We start from the raw sequence: 19716 nt of genomic DNA on the forward strand, positions 1-19716 counted from the left end.
GATTGAACAATCGTATGGGTGATGCTCAGGAAGAATATCTGCATTCTTTTTCTCAAAAACGTCTTGATAATCCTGATATTGACTTGGAATGCCACTTGAAGTCTTTACGCTTTCAGAAATAGGTGCAGCATAAATAGCAAAAGTTGATCCTTCTTTTGCTGCGTGTATAAATGCTTTTGCACCTATAAGTGCGGGTTTTACTATACTAGACTCATGGTTTTTTACTTAATTAATAGAACTGTTACTAATGCTCCGAGGAAAATCAAGTTTACGAGAAATCCAATCTATTCGAGGATTATACTTTTCTAACCATGATAAGCCTAAAATTACTGGATTAGAGGGAGATCTAATTATATTAAAAATTACGCAACTACTATGACCATTTATTACTACATCTACAGGAAGTGTTTCGTGAGTTACATCTCCAGAAGACAACGGACGACCATCTATGACTTCTACGTGTACAGGTTTAGTTTTTTGTTATAATGATATTCTATGACATCTAGCAAATTCTTCATCTAAAAAACAAGCTGAGGCTCCTGAATCTATCAAGGCAGAGGCTTTGTAATTATTAGGTCCTAAACGCACATCTATTATAAAACAAGGAGATGGTTCTGAGGAGAGGATAGGACCTTCATTAGAAGTTGTACAAGATTCCAGCCGCACGGTCCCTATTGTAGCTGGACGTACTCGTTTTCTGACATACTGTCTTCTTTGACAGCCTTACTCCTCATTTTGTAGTTACGTCGCTTCTTTGGACAATGTTGAGCAGTGTGCTTAGGTTCTCCACAATATAAGCACAATCCTTCTTGTCGACGACGAGACTTTTCTTGCTCAATAAGAGGTTTGAAACGTACCACATCAATTTGCATATCCTCTACTTCTGAAGATATGTGTTGAGGAGACGTCGGTGTTGCCATTGAATTGTAGTAACGTTGAGGCCTACTTGTGCGACTCTCGGATCGAAATTCAAAAAGTCGATTGTCGCACTTCACAGCAAAGTCAATTGCTTGACTCAATGTTTGAGGATCAGGTAAATTAAGCATCAATTTCTTTACCTCATATTGTAATCCGTAGAGAAATTGACTCACAAGTGCGGCATCATCCCACTTGATATCAATTGTAAGTTGTCGAAATTGCGAAGCATATAATGTTACTGATCGATTGCCTTGTCGCAAAATACGGATCTTGTTGGTTGTAACACGAATTGCATCATGTTCTCCAAACATGGATCGAAACTCCGCCAAAAAAGCCTCCAGATTATCCAATATTGGATCTCGTCGTTCAAGAAAAGATGAAAACCATGACAATGCTGAACCTGAAAGAAGTGTACCAATGAATCTAACTTGTGACCCTGGAGTTGGATAGCTCTGGGGTTGAAGTTCAATCACTAATTGGACCTGATTGATGAATCCTCGAAACTTGGATCTGGTACCATCAAACTTCTCGGGCAAGGCCACTCTCGGTTCTCTAACACTCGAAGGGTGTTCCATTCTGGGAGAAGGGACATGGTTTGGTGCAGATGTTGAAGCAGCCCCAATCATCTCTATATCTTCACTTCCTACCATTCTTGTTGCTCCTTGTGGTGGTAAATTGAGTTGATGCATCGCAAGCATTAACTCCCTCAATTGTTCTTGCATCTGTGCCATTGCACTCTTCATTTCAACAAGCTCTGCCATAGTAGCACTTAGAAAAGAGAAGATGTCTAATAACGCTCAAAACAAATAGAAGAGAGGAATTGATAACAAAGAAAATACTAAGAACAATATCAGTTTAAAAGAGGGTAATCCGCAACTTCTAATGCGCTTATGTCTTATCAAGAAAAAGGGGTAATCCACTCTTAATCAAGAAAAGACAAAGCTCTCATATTGTAAGTGTACTCTTGTCAATCTGTCAAGGACAAGAACTCGATGAAAGCTAAAGAGTAAGTGAGACTTTTCTCAAAGAAATAGGACAAAATAGAAATATGTATATTAAGAAAGAAATTAGAATGGCTATTGCCAAAATACAAGAAAACTAGAGACCCTTGAAACTAGACTAGAAGCAAGAAAGGAGTTGACAAGAGTGAAGAGGGCTTCACTCTTGCCTCTATATATACTATCTAACTAGAAGCCACATGGCGATGTTCTATAAGACCTCCAATATATGTTGACTTTCTAGGCCACATGCCTTTGCTTACAAGGCAAGTTTTCTATGGATGGACCACGTAGTTAGCTTGTTCTTTAAGCTTCCAACATGTGTGGCACATGGCTAACTTGTTGACCAAGTTTCTAGCCTAAAAGTCAACTATAGACTCCTATAAAGTCAAAGCAACGTCTACGAAGCTTCTAAGAAGCTTCTCTAGAAGATATTACACAATTAACCTACTTTTATCTACTTTTACATACTTTTATCTATTCATATAGGTAATTATATGTATGTCCGTGACACAGATTGGTTGAGGCCCATATTAAGACCTGGATTTTTCCGTAATTAGACTACATTGGGTTGCTCGGCCAATTCAGGTCTCATATTGGGTAAGAGGACCCGGATTGGATTCTTGAAATTGGATCCAATTGGCTCTTCGAACCAGGCTCATCCGTTGTGTGAATTGGTCCTTTCTCTTCCTGCTGACTCCCGTTATTGGAATTGAATGGAGCATTTCAGTATGCCTAGGCTGACTGTAACGGGGTGACTGAACCTGGCCACTTAGTATTTGCACTGGAGTTGGTCGTTGCTCCCAATATTCGAGGTAACTGAACATTAATAAAAGTCCCCTTTCTTTATATTTTCATGGTATACTCGTGTTACAACATGACAACGGGTTAGGAAACGGAGGGAACGCGGGTTGAGAACAAGTGGGTTGGGATCAAGGCCATTTTAATAATAAGGGTCACTTTAATAAAAGACTGGATCACTTTAATATTTCTCTGTTTTTATTACCTACCAAGTAAGGCATTTATTCCTCTAAAAAATTAAGACTATTTCCTCTAAAAAATTAAGACTATATTTGAATTTTATTGTAAGACTTTTAAATAAAAATATTACCTAAACAAGTGCAAAAATATCATCTTTGCTTGATATATAATATTTTGATAAATGTAGTGTTATTAAAAAATAAATCAATTCTTATAATCATTAAAAAATATAAAAATTAATGCATCTGTAATATTGGATATATATATATATATATATATATACGGTATTGCTAATGCCACCATAGTTATTGCTACACCTACCATAACTTGTCATCCACCACATGTGATCACAATTTTTGTTAATGCCACAAGTTGTCATAAACTTGTGTTGTACATTATAATATATTCTATAGAACACTAATCTACATATCCATAAAGAATGTACACTTTATCAATTGAGGTGTGTATTAGCAATTTTTTTTGTGAAATACATTATTGTATACAATATAAGTTTAAAACAACTTCTAGTGACATTAACAAAAAATGTGATGGTATGTGTTGAATGGCAAGTTGTGGTTGCAATAGCAAAGTTTGTGGTAGCAATAGCAATAACAATACCAAATTAATAAATAAATATATCAATAAACAAAATACCTTCATTCAACTTTAATGATGCTTCAAGATTTGTATTAGAATTTTCAAAATATCTATTATAGAACAAAAGTATATTATGAAAATACCACATAAGTGTATTGATGAAATGTATAATACAATATTGAGTCATCTTTATAAATATTGTTTCTATAAAGTGATATTTTATGAATTAATATATAAAATTGGATATAACTCAACAAGCTGTAAAATTGCAGCAACTTTGCCTTCATTATTTGAATGCAAAATATGATAATATTTTTATATTAGATTGTAAAATTATTTGTAAGTAGCTTCAATTTGCAAGTTTTTTTTTTTTGTAAGAAACTCTTCTTTGCACAATTTCTTGAAAATGACTTTTATTTAAAAACCAAGACAACAAAAATATATGTTTAGAAATTGTGCATAAAAGAGTTTCTTACATTTAACTTTCATAAAAAATTAAACACTTTAAATTTCCAAACACTTCAAAACTTCTATTATAAGACTTAGAAAAATAATTCTTAAAAACAAGCTCTTTTAAAAGAATCTCTTCAACTTTACATGCAAAATCGTGAATAAAACAAGTTTCAGGTCATCCTTAATTATGTTACCTCTTTTCAAAATTGCACTCATATTCTAATTTACTTATCTTCTTGTGTCTCACACATCCATTCAAACCACTTTACTTTGTAATAACACATTCAAATTTTGTTCTTCTTATTATTACTATTATTAATACCCAGCTCTTTATGCACACAACTACAAACAAATCTTTCTTTTTGGCAGCCTCAAAGAAGATCCAAACTCCAGCCTCCACCACTCGGGAAAAAGTAACTTTTAGGGTTACCCGGGACTTTTTCGATGTCCGACAACGAGGATAGTCCATCTCGACCATATTCCCAAACCGGAGCTCACGTGGAGGCGAAGTTCGTATCCACGTCAGCTCGATGGGTCGGCGACCATCAGTCGGTACGAGGTCGGTGCCGTTTTCTAATCCACATCGTCATCTTCATGTGAGTAAGCTGCTGCTTCTGCTGCTGTTGCTGCTGGAGTAGTAGCTTCAGAATTGTGGCTCTGTTTCAGTTTTTTGAGTGGGAGGGAGGGATTGATTGATTGATAGATTGATTGATAGATTGATTTTTCCGTGCCGTGTTAGCAGCAATAGAAGAATAGAAGGGCACTATTGCATGCGATGAGCACGGCCAAAATGCTGCGACGATCCACCGAAGCAGTGGCACTGCGCGGGGAGGTGGGGCGGTTGCCACCTTCGTTGTCTGGAATCGCTCGCAGATTCTCTTCCTCACCCTCTTCCTCTTCCTCGCTGGCGTCGCCGAACAATGTGGCAGAGGCGGCCACAGTGGCGGAGGCGTCATCGTCCTCTGGCGGGACTGTGAGTAGTGGGGGTGAGGAGACCGCGCGGCCCGGGAGCTTGTTGTGGAGGGTGATTAAGTCGAGTGTGCTGCTGGCTTCTACGGCTGTCGCGGGCGGAGCTGCCTATGTGACCTATGGTGAGGTTCTTGTTACATTTTTTGTGCGACGAGGATGTGTGGTTGTGGCTTCTGTTGTTGGAATTCTCCGGTGGTTTTTCTTCTTCTTATTTTCTAGTTAAATATATGATTAGGCTGCGTTTCTTTTTCTTTCTCTCTTTCTTTGCTTCCGGAATTTCGTTGGTGATGGACTGGGTGTAATTCGATGAAATTCTCTAGCTAGGTGTGGTGAGGAACTTCTTTGCGCTTCTGCATTGTGCAATTTTGGGAATGAACAGGTTTTACAGGTGACCAGTAGAGGAAAGTGGGTCAGGATACCTAGTTAGAGTTAGTCGCATACGTGTGGGGATAAATTAGTGATTCCATCTAGCGCTGAGTCTCAACTGGGGCACGAAAATGCCTATGCATTGAAGGAACCGAGCTCTGTCGAATGTAGGTCGTAATATTGTAGGATTAGGGTTAGGGTTATATATGTTTTATCATTTTGATTACATTTGTCTGATTGGGTCGTTTGACGTCTGCAACGAACATGTTTTTGTCAGCCAAGGATGCAGCTGTTAATGTGATCAAAGTTGATGATAGCAAGCATGTTTCCATTAATTCATTAGGTTCTGTTCATAATTTCGTGAATTCCCACCAATTTTATGGAGTGTCTTATCTGGTTAAGTTCTACATAACCTGTTTTAAGGAGTAGTAGCATTTAGAGAGGCATTTTTGAGCGTTTCTCTTTTGGTGTAAGGTTAAGCAAGGTAGTTTGTATCTCGTGTGTTTGCTTTCACGCAGTACTAGTGTTTTAACGTATCTATTTTTTTCATCCGATTCTGGAACCATGCAGCTTTCGATGTTGATACTGTGGAGCAAAAATTGTCTGCTTTGAAGTCCGCCAAAGATTTTCGGGCTTCTGATGAGGCAAACATTTTCGAAGTAAGTCCTTTACTTGTTTTTTCTTTTCTTTCCCACCGATTGTTGTTTCATGTTGGAACGTGATGAAATCCAATTCAATTTTTCGTGTGGGGGCTTCGATGTGAATTTGAATGGTCAGTTGAGTTCAAAGTGCTTCATTTTAGACTGACCTTGTGTACCATGCTCCCGTCATTTTGGCGTGGTTTTTAATCTGGAATTGAAAACAAATTAAAAGATTATGTTTTTTCGTTTTTAGATTTGATTTTTATTGTATCCGCTTGTCAAGTACGAGGTGATGGAATCTCATGATTTTTCGAAGTATGATCCAGTGACTTATCACACGAGGAAATAGGATGGTTGTAGTCTAACAAGCTAGAAAAGTTCTCATACTTTTTGTATTGCGTGTGCATTTCAGAAGTTACGCACTGCGGTTTACACAACTTCTCTTGGAGGTTTGTTCCAGTCATCCCGGATATGGTTTCTCCTAAAGATATGGATTACTAAATGGGTTTTTTGAGTGATGCTTGCTTTCGATCATATAGTCATCCTAGCATCTGAACGCTAGTGGGCTTTTTGGCATTGTTGGAAGGCAGCTGGTACATCTGTGGCGGAATTCTACATTGATACACGAAAGAATCTTGAAGATCAAATTCGCGTAAGTGAACTTAAACATTCCTCATCAAGTTACTTTCAAGGGTCTCGATTTAAACTTTTTTCTTAGCATCTTCTCTGTGGGCTGACGATACTTTTGGTCTTAATGAGGAGTTTATTCTGTTCTTAACCACCAGTAACAGGTAGCTCACAATGCCGTTCCTTAGTTTGAGGATTTCAAGTTGGTTTGAGTAGATGCAGCGCCTGTGTCGACTGTTACTGTTGTTAATTCTTTGTCTGGAACTTTCCCATATAATTTACCCTCATCTTTATTGAGTGAATTGCTGGCTTTGGTGCAGGGAATTGCAGCTCCATCTTCTAGCAAGTTGTTGCCAGATTTACTTCCACACGAGAAGGGCACGTTCACACTTGTCTTGGATCTTAATGAAACTTTGCTTTATTCTGACTGGAAGGTGAGCTTTTCGGCTTCTTATGTTCAATGCTGAGAGAACCCTTCTTTCATTATGGGGTTAATCGAGGTATTCGATTTCTTTGTGCCTCGGTTTGCTTGCTTGCTCTTGCGACTTGATATTGTTTATTTATGAAGAAGAGTTAGGTCTATGAACTTCGTTGTCAGAGCTGTGTGACGTTGTACAGTTTGTACTTTTCCTAGGTTGTGGCGGTGTTGACACACAATGTAATTCACAGAGGGATAGAGGTTGGCGAACTTTCAAACGACCTGGAGTGGATGCGTTTTTAGAGAAGCTTGCTCAGCACTATGAGATAGTCGTCTACTCTGATCAACTCAACTTCGTAAGTTAACTTCCTCACGTCTTCTCTCTCTCTCTCTCTCTCTCTCTCTCTCTCTCTCTCTCTCTCTCTCTCTCTCTCTCTCTCTCTCTCTCTCTCTCTCTCTCTCTCTCTATTATTATTATTATTATTATTATTATTATTATTATTATTTTATTTTAAATTTCTTTAATGTGAACAAGTGGTAATGAGAAAGGGGCAGGCTCTTTCTCCAATCAGTTTGCAAGTTCTTGTACTTACTCTTTGGAGAGCTTGCACATGTGCTCTGAGGATGTTTTATGTTTTTGGCCACTTTCACTTATCATAATTTTGTAAACAGTACGTTGAACCGGTTCTGGAAAGACTGGATCAGAAGGGGTGCATAAGGTACAGATTATCGCGGGACGCTACACAGTACACCAATGGCAAACATCTTCGAGTAAGTGTTTTCAACCGCTGATGATTGTATGTAGGAGGGAATTAAGTGTACACGAGTCCATGTTTCTTGAATGTCGGTAGTTTGCAGATTGTGAAAGACTTGCCGAGCATTGTGACTACGATGACCTACACATTTTGGTGTAACAGAATTAAATTTTATGCAGGACCTGGAGAAGCTGAACAGGGATCCATCCCGTGTGATTTACCTTAGCGGGCATGCCAAGGAAACGACGTTGCAACCCGATAATGCCCTTCCTGTGAAACCATGGAAATTAGAAGCCGATGATACAGTTCTTCTCGACATGCTTCCTTTTCTTGAATGTATGCATCTTTCGATCCAATATTAGCTGGTTTTACAAACTTTTCAATTCTCATGCCGGCTTTTGAGTTTCTTTTCATGTTTCTTAGACACTTTTATTGAGATTAACGACTTTCAGTATGTGATTAATCTAAGCTCAATTCCTGAATGTGGATATTGCAGTTGTCGCTAAGCAGAGACCAGCTGACATTCGACCTGTGTTAGCTTCATATGAGGGTTTGGATGTCCCCACAGAATTCCGGGAGAGAACCAAGGAATTACAGAGGTGATGTCACGAACCAGATGGCGATAGTTGAGAGCCCGGTATTCAGAGACGATGTTACTTCGTTCTGGCTCCTACACCTCTTGTGAAGGTCACTGATGTTATTTATTTATTTATTTATTTATTTCTTACAGGAAACTGGCGGGACGCAAGCAGACAACTCGTTTATGGAGAGGATCATCGGTTTGACCATCACTTAAGAGCTGTTCACTTTGTTAGCTAGTTGCTGAATTGATTTTCTAAAGCTCGAGATGTTCGAAGATGGAAATCTTTGACATGAGTTTGGATCAATTCGAAGATTAATCACAAGTCTTCTGGATGCCCTTGAATCTTTGTATGGGGATCTTTGGCTTTCACACCGGCAAATAACTTGACGAGAATGTTGTGTGTTTGCACCACATTGTGATGTCCTCACGCTTTTGTTTGATGGGTTGTCTCGAAGCGCTTGTAATGCAAGAATTATTTTGAGCTAAATTACAATTACGGATCTCAGAATATTTGTGAGGTTGGCAGACGTTAGATGTGAGAGTTGGCCCATATCTGGTTGAGAGTAGGTGAAGAGATGTTTTAGGATACTTAAATTTCAGTAGTGTTGACTTTGGACGCTTGGTTCCCATGGAACATCCCCATAATTTTATTTGTTCTCACAATGATGTATTGAAGAGTAGAGATGATTAAAAGTTCTTAGGTGACTGTTATATTCTATCTTTGTATTGAATTGGGTGCGAAATCATTGCTTTGTTTTTTTTACAGTGTTAATCCTTTCTGACAATGTATTTGTTTCGTTCACTCGCAACGTTTTACAGATGTAACTTATTTCATTACTGCTTGTACTCGTACATTCCACTGCTGAATTTCTTGCATGAATTAGACATTGAAACTGTTTGATTCCTTCGCACTGCTCACGTTTTAGAATGCTAGTACTTGAACAATGATCTCGATGATCACCTCAAGGTTTTAAATCATTCAAACATGTATTAAATTCTTCAAATGATTTAAAAGTAGTAAAATCATATGTAACGTTCATATGATTAGAATTGAATGTTTAGAATTCTCGATCAAGAAGACTGGGTTTCTTAGTAAGGTGTGAAAAAAATGTTGTAAATAATTCAGCCAAGTGTTTCTAATATTTATTTAAATGAATGATAGAATTATTTTTAATCCGCACATTTAATAATGTATCGAATGACGTTATGCAAAATACATGTGTTCCATTGCAATTGTAATTACTACTGAAAAAAGAAGAACAAATATAGTAAAAGCCAATAGGATGTTGTAATAAACATCCAAGATTCTGTCGTAAGTACTAATCTCATATTTAACCCGCTAAAAATATTTAAGTTATATGAAAGTAATTTAAACTTTATTCTTATTAACCATTCATGACGTTGCTGAGATATAAGATTCTATAAATTTACCTTAAGTTTCTAAATCATATAAGAAACTTCAATATCAAATAAATTAATACATTGTAAGAACAATTACAAATCACTAACAGGAGATTTCAAATAACTCATTTAATGGCCTAGGTCCATCCAATAGTTCGTCCTGCATGCAGATTTTGAATGTTTTTTAATTAAAATTTTGAATTTCGATTCTCAAGCCTATGGATGAATATAAATATAACGCATATTCTATAATGAATCTGAATTGTGGAAAACCCTGTTTCAAACAATAGATTATATCAATCAGATAGAAAATTTAATTATAAATAAATAAATCAACTATGTAATGTAATTCACCTCATTTGTATTTAAAACTAAAATATAAAATAGTATTAGATATTTAGTGAAAATATTGTACAAAATTTAGTCAATGTAATCTAGAATAAATTTATATGAAATAAATCAATGTATCTTACGATTTGAAAACTGGAATGAATTGAATTTTTTAAAAATAAAAAAATAAAAAATTATCAATCAAATGCATTTTTACACATTTATATAATAATAAAAAAAACTATGTATTAGTTTGGGAAAATTTTCAGGTACATCTAATTATCAAGGTATACCATGAGTGGAATACTAGAGTTTTATTTATTAATTTATTTTTTATTGCTTTATTTTTGTGATGTTTTCAAGATTTATTAACTTTGAACTGTTCTTTAAAGTGGATGCCATTTAAATTTGTCATTTCAACAATGCTAAAAACCAACTTTTTACCTTGAAAGAACTAATAATCCGTCTTTTGTTTTGGTAGTGTAGTCACAATCCAACCTTTTATATTGCAAAAATTATCATTTAATTATTAAATATATCAAAATATTTCAAAGTATTATCTGCTATAAATATCACGTCATTTAATTCCCTTAAGACTGCAAATAGTTACGTAACAATATTTTATATTGGTAGAAAATAATGTTTGTTTTACATTATATTTATATACTCTATTTCGTAAATTCATCAGCAAAACTCTACAATATTTATCTTTATTTAAAAATTAAATAAATGTGAATAAAATCAACACCAACGATTAACAATGAATAATCAATATAACATACTTTTATAATGATGTATTTGATTGATTGATAGATTGAATTTCATAATTCAGACAACAATTTATATTTCTTTAACAACAAAACAATTGATTTCTTAGTCATTGATTTATATATGTATTGGTGTAAATAAATGATAGTTAATAAAATTTGATATTTGAAAATTTACCATCTGAATTTTGTTTTTTGTGTTTTTTGTTTTTTTTGTTTTTTTCTTTGATTTTCCATTATTGCATTAGAGGTATGGTTTTACACATAATATATCAGATCAACCAATATTTTCGTCTAGTGTTTGATTGGAACTTTTGATGTTATAATCAACAATATTCATAACTCCTAATATTTTGTCTGATGCTAAAGTATTACATTGAAAAGTTTTGCTATTATAAAACTTACATTTGTGGCAAAAGTGTCCCGGTTTGTCACACAACAAACATGTAAAAGAGTCATTTGAAGGCCACTTTACATTGCTTTTTACTTTCCCATAGAATTTCACCTTACAATCAAGTTTTTTTCCTTGACGAGTTTTTAAAACATTAATATTTCTATGTATCCTAGCTATGTTATTATTTGATGCATTATTTCCTTTGTTCCCATTCTCAATTAAGTTCTTCCAAGGCATAAAATGGTTTATATTATTGATTGAATACTCTTTAGAAGGTACAAGTGAAAGATTTGAATCTTCACTAGAAGTCCAAGAATCATGTGATTTTGGTGTAAAATCATCAATTTCCATAAATTGCTTAAATTGAGCTTTTTTCCTCAAAAATGCTAAACTTTTCCAATCAACGTGTTTGTAGTCTAAATGATGAAGTTTTGAATTGGTCAGGGATTGCAAAACCCCAAAAGATATTGCACTTGAATCACTTTGATTACTTATGCCAGGTGACATTGTATCATTATAATAATTGTTGCTTTCAAGAGTTTCTTGTTTGAAATGTCCCCAATTCATTAGAGCCACATTGTTGAGGGTTAATGAATCGTTTGCAAACAATTGAGGTTTTTTTTCAATTGGCAAACTATACAATTGAATTTCATTTTTTTCAAAATGTTGAACATTTTTGGTCTTTTGATTTTTATTTGTCGCATGTGTTTCTGAATGTATGCGTACACTTTCTGGTTCAAAAGACAGTCTTTTCAAATGAACAATTAGCTCATTAGTACCTAGTACACTATTATCCAGTACTGTTTTTTGACTGTGTGTGTTATTTACATGAGGTTCATTCTGGTTTGTAGGCTTCTCTTTGGCTTTTAAAGATAAATTTCTCATTTGAAAAATGATTTCTGGCTCCATTATTATTATTATTATTATTATGATTATTAGTATTTCTTTTAAGAAGGAAGTTTTATAATATCAAATGATTGTGTTTGGACATGTTTTATTTTCAAAAGAATTTGAAATAATTCAATTTTGATATTATAAGAGATAATTCGTGAATTTATCGAGTTATGACTTGAAATTTGCATTTACAATATGAGGTTTGAAATGGTGAAGGAATGTGATAAACAATTTTCATGTTCATATTTCGTATTCATATTACAGCTCTGATGTTTTAGTTGTAGCATTTGATTAAGTGTGTTTTGTAAATGATTGACGCAAATACTTTTATCTGAATCTATTGTGGTCATTTTAGGATGCTCAAAATCTGTTTCAGTCAAAACATTATATTCAATTGATCTACAACCTTTCATGTAACATTTAATCAGGTTATTGTGATGTATATATATATATATATATATATATTTGATCTATAACCAACCTGCATGTTTTTTACTTAATTATTTATTAATATTATCATTTGTTGGGTATTCATGTTTATTGTTTTTTAAAACATGTAAAGTAAAAATGATTGAAGATCACAAAAATTAAGATTGAAATTTGAAATTATTTATCTGTTCTTATGTTGTATGCAAAAACACATTGTTTTTTATTTTTTATTTTTTATTTTTTATTTCATTTTAATTCAAACTTACATAGTTTTCAATTCAGGTTTGTACCAATTGAAACTAAATGATAATTGATTAAATAATTTTCTTGTAAGAAATTTCTTATTGACAGTCAGATTATCATCCTTTCCTACAAACAACAAAAAGAAGAAGAAGAAGAAGAAGAAGATATCACTCTTGGAATAGGTCAATTTAAACCTACATTTCAGCTCATGTTTGAAAGCAGCAAACAAAAACTTAAAATTGCTATTAATCCACAAATTTATCACTATTATTAATAATATTACTGTTATTTTTTGCAGACTTGAATATGATGAATTACTATTTCAATCTATTGTGACACGGAGGAATTATGTGGATGTTTTTTATGTAATGGTTTGGTCAAGAAATCTCAAGGAGCTGGGCAATAGTCCAAAAGGGTGTGGCTTTGAATTCTATGGTTATTATATAGACTTATTGCATGGAGATTTAGCATCAACCAGATGATTTAATTTATTTGCATATAAAAATATAAAAATACTATTAATATTGAAATAAAGCAAATTATAAAGAAACAATATATGAAACTATTCAAACGTTCTGTTTGTGCTATGTTGTTAAAATATTACAAAATTTAGTTTTGAAAGCTCATAATTTTTTTTAGAATAAACATGTTTCTGTTAAATTCTAATTGCAAATCTATTTCTTGTTGTAAATTTTTAACCTAAACTGGGAACAAAATCACATGCATTAATCTAATTTCTACTGGTGTTTTTATGCAAAAGAAAAAATATCTACTTTTACAACATTATATGTTTGTTCTTATTTTTGTTTGCAATTGTATGTGAGGATAGCACATGCTATGATTTCTTATATTTTAACACTCCAATATGATATTTAATTTTTATTTTCATCTTAGCGTAACAAGTGTTGAATATCACATTATTGGTTAAAACAACTTAGAGATGTTTGTGTAGTCTAATGGTAGTTGAAGTACTTTATAATTTAGCATTTACACTTAAAATTTTATTTTAATTCAAAGCTTGAAAACTTACATGCACAATTATAATATTTTTATATAATTACATAATAAATAATGCAATTTATAACATAGAATTAAATATCATGTAATGATAATCCTTACAATCTTTTATTGACGAATGTTTTTGCCATTTAGTAGTACCAACCACTAAACAAAAGTTACTGAAATTCTTGATTCTATTAATAACAAAAGAATTTTAATAAAACATAATTACTTTATGATTAATTATTCTACAGACACCAATGTAATCACAACCAACTTTGTAAATATTATAATAGTTCTTGTACCAATTCCAAATATTTTTACAACATCAATTTTAAGATGTCTTATTTTCATAACAATCAATTTCATGTAATGCCATAGTCAATTGAGATTTTGCCAAAATTTTACTTTTAAAATTTTATGCATTTGAAATTAAAATTATTTATTTTCATTAAAAACTTGATATGTTAATGGCAATTTGCAAAATATGTAAATCATCTACTCCAAGAGCATTTCTTAATATTAATGCAAACGACACAGTTTTGCAAAATTCAGCATAACAAGTTTGTTTTCTTATTTAATCAAAATTTAAACAAAGAATTTTACCTCAATTTTATACAAGTGATATTTAATGTTAAAAAAGAACCATGCTTTACGAATTCAAATCAACAAGTAACAATTAACTTGGAAAAAAATACATTTTGCTCTCCAATATACAAGTTCTTGAAGCCAATGGTTTTCATTCGCTTCCATACGTAATGAAGTACAAAATTTTAAAAAAATATATGGGGACTTCTCTGAACACTCTTAATCATACCCACTTCAATAGAAGCTCTTTCTAGTATACAAAGTTATTGGCAATGTAAGCATGGGATACACCGAAGTTCAATGGCCATTAACAAGCTTCGGAAACAAAAAAATTTAAAAAATGTCCACAGATAATATATGAGAAAACAAAAATGTCTGTGCTTCATGAAAAATGAAGTCAGGAAAGCCTCCAGATTGCCTTCATCAAGCTCGAAAGCTGAATACATCAAAAACACAGACAGAGCTGAGAACTTATTACCAAAATCGAAACAGCCTCCAAAGGATCTCATTCGAATTGTGCCTTTCATGAAGTTCAATGAGACAGATGAAAGATCACCGACTCCCACCTTCCACTTCTTTCAAACGCCCAACTGTCACATTTCAGAATCAAGCTATTAAAATGAAACTCATAAAAGAACATACTCAGGTAAATGGAGATCCTCTTAATACAAAATCTATAAGATCCACATTGGCAACGGCCATTAATACAGGAGTCTCTGTAAGAAAAAATTGTCAAGTGGAAACTGCAGCTCACATGAACAAGGGCAAAATACTTCAACGTAGCACTAAACATTCACCAGAGTCCAACATGTGAATTAGATTTCGAGTTCCATTGTTCTATCAGAAAGTAAAAAACATCACTATACCTAAACACATGCAAGAGCTGGCGGAGATCCTTTCAAGTATGAAGGACTTTTAAGAAGGTGGTCACAGTCGCAGCCGCAGGTAGAGGAGCACAGTCCCCATCATCTGACCTCAACCCTAAGAACCTTTCTCTCCTGGTAAACATGAAGAGGCTATGGCAGACCTCAGAGATAAATGTTCAATGTATTCTAGCCGGATGCCGGTGACTGGGATCCTAGGTTCATCAACGAAAGATGAAAGAATTACTGAGCCAATTTCGTACAAGCCTTTCGCAGCCCCCCCCCCCTCCCCGAAAAAAAAGAAAGAAAAGGTACTACACACACACACTCTCCAAGAGCACCGAGAATTTCTTCTTCTTCTTCTCTCCTATACCATGTAACTAAAAGACCACCATATTTAGGGCATCAGAATTATCAAAAAATCTGCTCATCATCGAGCCCCTGCTCTAACTTTTTACACTCATAGTTCAACGCTCCCATTTTCTGTAATTCCGTTCGACATTTTCTCCTCTCTAATGCGACCATCCTTGCCTGACCTCGCAGTCATCGGCAGCAGCGGTGGTCCATTACTTAGTACACGCTCATTGATTCCGGCATCGACCAACTTCCGATCCACGAAAAAGAATACAAAATACACGGTGAACCAGGCCACGACAATGTCCACAGAGTAATGCTTGTGTGAGGCTATGATGAGAAGGCTCTGGGCTACCATCGCCAAAAACGCAACAAACTTCATCCACTGTCTCGTTCCATACTTGAGATAAGTATGGAAGAACGTCAGAGCGAAGGTCATATGCGAGGAAAAAATCAGGTCTCCACACCCATAAATCACTCCATACGGAAAATTCAAAAGCAGCACGTCTTTGATACTCTCCGGAGGCGGCAAAGTTGCCGTTGGCTGTCCTTCATGGCAATGATAGTTGGGCCCGGGTAATTGGGTCACCATGAAAGATGACATCCTCAGAAATTGGCAGATTATTAAACAAATAAGAACCCTCAACCACAGCAGCGCAGTGTAAAACCGCTTGTTGTAAAACACAAAAGGGTGGAATGACCATAGCACGAAAGATACAAAAACAAACGTGAAGAGACTCTCGCTTATGTGCGCTTTCTGTTTCCCAAGCTCCGGCAGATATTCAAAGCCAGCGTCATGAAGTAGCGGTCCTGGATGGTGTTGGTAATGCGCGATACGTGCACCAACTCCATGAACATACTGAAACAGCAACCCTCCTAATATCACCTTCCAATGCTCCATCAACAGTGCCCATTCCACCGATAGCTCAATAATCCCTCTCTTCCATACTTTCGAAACCTCACGGGTCACCGAAGTCGGCAATCCCATCACCCCCATCTCTTCTTCCAACGTGATATATTCCTCGTTACACCAAACCCACTACTACACCTTGTTCCCCCGTCCCCCACCAGCCCAAAAACCAAACAAACTATACATCAAGTAAAATAATAAATAAAAATACAAAAACAAAAACAGGAACCTAACCTACGCATATTGCTACTTCCAGCAAATCCCCCAAAAATCAGTCAACTTATAAACCTCGTCCATCTTTCCACCCACCCCTGCTGCTCAAACAAGTCCACTTACTTCTGGCGGACAATCTCACTCCATTCCATAGTAGCCTCTCTCTCTCTCTCTCCCTCCAAACTACAACTCTCTTCTTCCTCGCCCTCAAATCAAATAAATCATAACCACCTTACTACGTCTAATAACGAATCACCCACATAGAATAGCCCTCCACGCAGATTGCTCTCACCTCTCAACTCTCATCTCATCTCATCTCTCCCTCACTCACTCACTCACTCAACCCACACACATACCACCTCAAACGTACACAGAAAACAGGTAGAAGTAGTAGTAGTAGCAGAAGAAGAAGAAGAAGAAGAAGAAGAGGGGTCGGGGAGCAGTGAATGAATCCGGATTCACCATAGCCAAGGAGGGTTTGCAGCAGGTAGCAATCAGGGTTAGGGTAGTTAGTAGCCTTATACACGTCGAGTGGGACATACACATAGAAATCCCACAATATAAATCAGTTGCAGGTCCCCTCGTCCTCCTTCAACTCTCCGAGTCAGTTGAAGAATTGGGTGTTGTCCCTCCCCTGCCCCCTTCATTCCCAGAAACAACAGAGCACAGAATGCAACAAAAAGAAGAGGAAGAAGGAGAAGCAAAGCAAAGCAGTTCCGAGAACCAGGAACTGCAACAATAACAGTCAGTTGGGTGGGGTCCCAAAGGAAGGAAACAATAAGAAAAAGGGAGGAAGGAAGGAAGAAAGAGCATCAGCAGTAGGAATGGGAATAATAATAGAATTAGAAGCAGGAATAGCAAGCCCTTCCTCCCTTCCCCTTTATTGATTTATTTTGTTGTATGATTTTTCATTTATTTCATTGCAGATGGTTAGTTAGTTAGTTAGTTAAAAGAGGGGATTCAGGTTCTCAGGAGATTCGTGGTGGTAGATTGTGCTTTGCCTTTGCAATTTCCATGTTTCCACAACATTGTAACCTTTAATGATTTCTTTACCAGAATGGCTGTCTTTCTTCTCGACCCTTCTAAAGTTTTACTTGTTATACTCTTCTTTTTTAAAATTAATAAATAAAAGAAAAAAAGAGAAAAACTTCTTTGGCGTTTTTGTGTTTAGATTCTCTTCAAAACATTTTGTTTGCATTCTTCTATTTGTTTTTGCTTGCTCCTCGTGGCTAGTATCCTTCACCTTGTTTTTCTTGTCTTATTTGTGGTAAAGTTTTGTTTCTCTTCATCACTCATTTAATTTGAATTCTTGTTTTCAAATTGAATTACTCCTAACATGTGAATATTTCTTCTTATAGGTATTTTGCATTGTTTTTTTTTTCACAATGAATATTTCTTCTCATGACTAATATACTATGTGTAATGTTTGATTCTTAATATGATTTACATTAGCTTGCTTGTTGCTACTAATTTTATTCTATGTAGTTGTTTAGTTTTGATTCATATTGTTATTTATGTATGATTTAATTATCCTTTCATGTTTAGAGTTTATAACTTCTTGTTGGTAATTGTTGTTGATGTTGTTTCATATTTGAATGTGGTCACTTTTTGCTACTTAGTTTCTTCACCATTGTTTTAACAAGGTATTAGCTATAATTTAGTCTAAAAATTTTCATTTTAGCTATTTTAAAAATATATTCTATTTCAATATTTTATCTTGATTATAAATATATATTGTTAACATCTAATCTCTCTCCTACTAAATCTAGTCTATCTTCAAAACTTTTAAAGAATCAAACCAAGTATTGTTATTTAACAAGTTACCATCAATTTATTCTAATATAGATTTGTATTAACCACTAATTATTTTTGGTTTTTTTCTTCCTATAGGTAGATTTCTCATACATTTTCAATCAGATAACTTGTGTCTGTATAACCTGTATCTTTGCATATTAATTAATAAATAAATTTTTATATAAAATAATTTAAATAGTATACTAACTTATGATAAAAATTAGTTGTGTAAAAATAAAAAATATATAAAAAATATATTTTAAAATAAAATATAAGCACCTAAAAAAACACAAATAAATATGTTTTAGATTGCATATAAGAATTCTTTACATGAACTATTGTATTATTTCTACAAAACTTAATAATATAAATCTAATAAATTTCTTATCAATGTATAGTTCTATACTTTTTTTTGTATAAACCTCTACAATGTTTTTATTTTAATTGATAGATACGCATGCATAATCTTTTTAGATTCAAAATCCATGTTTAGATATAATGAATTACATGCATTTCTAAACTTTGGACTTTATTTATCATCATATGCTCTTTGTAAAATTGCAACACATTATTGTGCCAAATTTAATATCTTCAAATATTTTTGCAACTTTTATAATTTTTATTTTTTATTTAAGTTTTCACATCAACTTCTCATAAGAATGTTGATAATACTACTTTAAATATGTGTACATGTGTACAATATTCTTCTTAATAAGTAATTCTTCAAAAAATAATAACCTCTAATAATTAATCATAATTTTAGAAACCAACCTTGTTCTATGGTGTACAATTAATAACCTCTTGTTTCTAATAATTTATTAATTTTTTTATTAAATTCTATTAATTAACAAAGGTAAATAATATAGGCCACATGGCTTGTAGGGTTACATGGCAATACATAATTGGACAAGGCTACATAATGACCATAATAGAAGCAAGCAACCTAGACTCAAGGACCCTAGCAAGGATGATTTCTATTTTATCATTAATGTGCCAATTCTAATAATTAATATTCTCTTGTAATTAATACTTTTTCTTGCAACATATTATAATAATTAACAAGGAGGACTTTGTACATATATATTTTACTTCTTCACCTCTTACATTATTTTTAATGTCTTAAGAATCATTACTATTTTATAAAAAATAATTTTGAATTATGACCTCTGAATCTAGATGTATATAATATAATATATTCTTCAAAGCCATGTTATCATAGTTCAACAAAAAT

General features: G+C 34.0%; 2 protein-coding genes across 8 annotated transcripts; one reads left to right on the forward strand and one right to left on the reverse strand.

Annotated features, from left to right (window-relative positions):
* Positions 1–4571: 4571 nt before the first annotated feature.
* Positions 4572–9022, forward strand: LOC112272976 (mitochondrial import inner membrane translocase subunit TIM50). Its single transcript, XM_024501231.3, has 10 exons — positions 4572–5038; positions 5853–5941; positions 6336–6372; positions 6514–6575; positions 6871–6984; positions 7220–7324; positions 7641–7739; positions 7903–8059; positions 8220–8322; positions 8454–9022. The coding sequence occupies exons 1-10, from the start codon at positions 4723–4725 to the stop codon at positions 8506–8508; spliced, it is 1137 nt and encodes a 378-aa protein (XP_024356999.1). The 5' UTR covers positions 4572–4722; the 3' UTR covers positions 8509–9022.
* A 506-nt stretch (positions 9023–9528) lies between these two features.
* On the reverse strand, positions 9529–17867 carry LOC141044620 (phosphatidylinositol:ceramide inositolphosphotransferase-like). 7 transcript variants are annotated; one of them, XR_012216239.2, is made up of 5 exons: positions 17234–17867; positions 12788–14941; positions 10983–12459; positions 10482–10633; positions 9529–9981 (listed from the first exon to the last, which is right to left on the reverse strand). XR_012216239.2 is itself a non-coding variant. In XM_090245378.1 (2 exons), exon 1 carries the CDS (start codon positions 16563–16565, stop codon positions 15675–15677), a length of 891 nt encoding a protein of 296 aa, XP_090101504.1. In that variant the 5' UTR covers positions 16566–17569; the 3' UTR covers positions 14415–14941; positions 15218–15674. The 7 variants fall into 7 exon arrangements, 1 of the variants encoding a protein (XP_090101504.1); XR_016499102.1 differs by lacking the exon at positions 17234–17867 and adding an exon at positions 15218–15676 and having other exon boundaries at positions 12812–14941; XR_016499104.1 differs by lacking the exon at positions 17234–17867 and adding an exon at positions 15218–15676 and having other exon boundaries at positions 9529–9867; positions 10482–10535.
* Positions 17868–19716: the final 1849 nt, after the last annotated feature.

This window comes from Physcomitrium patens, chromosome 20, assembly GCF_059467195.1.
Source record: "Physcomitrium patens ecotype Gransden chromosome 20, ASM5946719v1, whole genome shotgun sequence".
Lineage (NCBI taxonomy): Eukaryota > Viridiplantae > Streptophyta > Bryopsida > Funariales > Funariaceae > Physcomitrium > Physcomitrium patens.

Excerpts from the sequence above, each read along its gene's own strand:
- LOC112272976 (XM_024501231.3), top strand. The coding sequence starts at position 4,723 with ATGAGCACGGCCAAAATGCTGCGACGATCCACCGAAGCAGTGGCACTG. Across the intron at positions 5,039-5,852 it reads AGCTGCCTATGTGACCTATG|CTTTCGATGTTGATACTGTG; the intron begins GTGAGGTTCTTG and ends GGAACCATGCAG. Across the intron at positions 7,740-7,902 it reads CCAATGGCAAACATCTTCGA|GACCTGGAGAAGCTGAACAG; the intron begins GTAAGTGTTTTC and ends AATTTTATGCAG.
- LOC141044620 (XM_090245378.1), bottom strand. The coding sequence starts at position 16,565 with ATGGGGGTGATGGGATTGCCGACTTCGGTGACCCGTGAGGTTTCGAAA.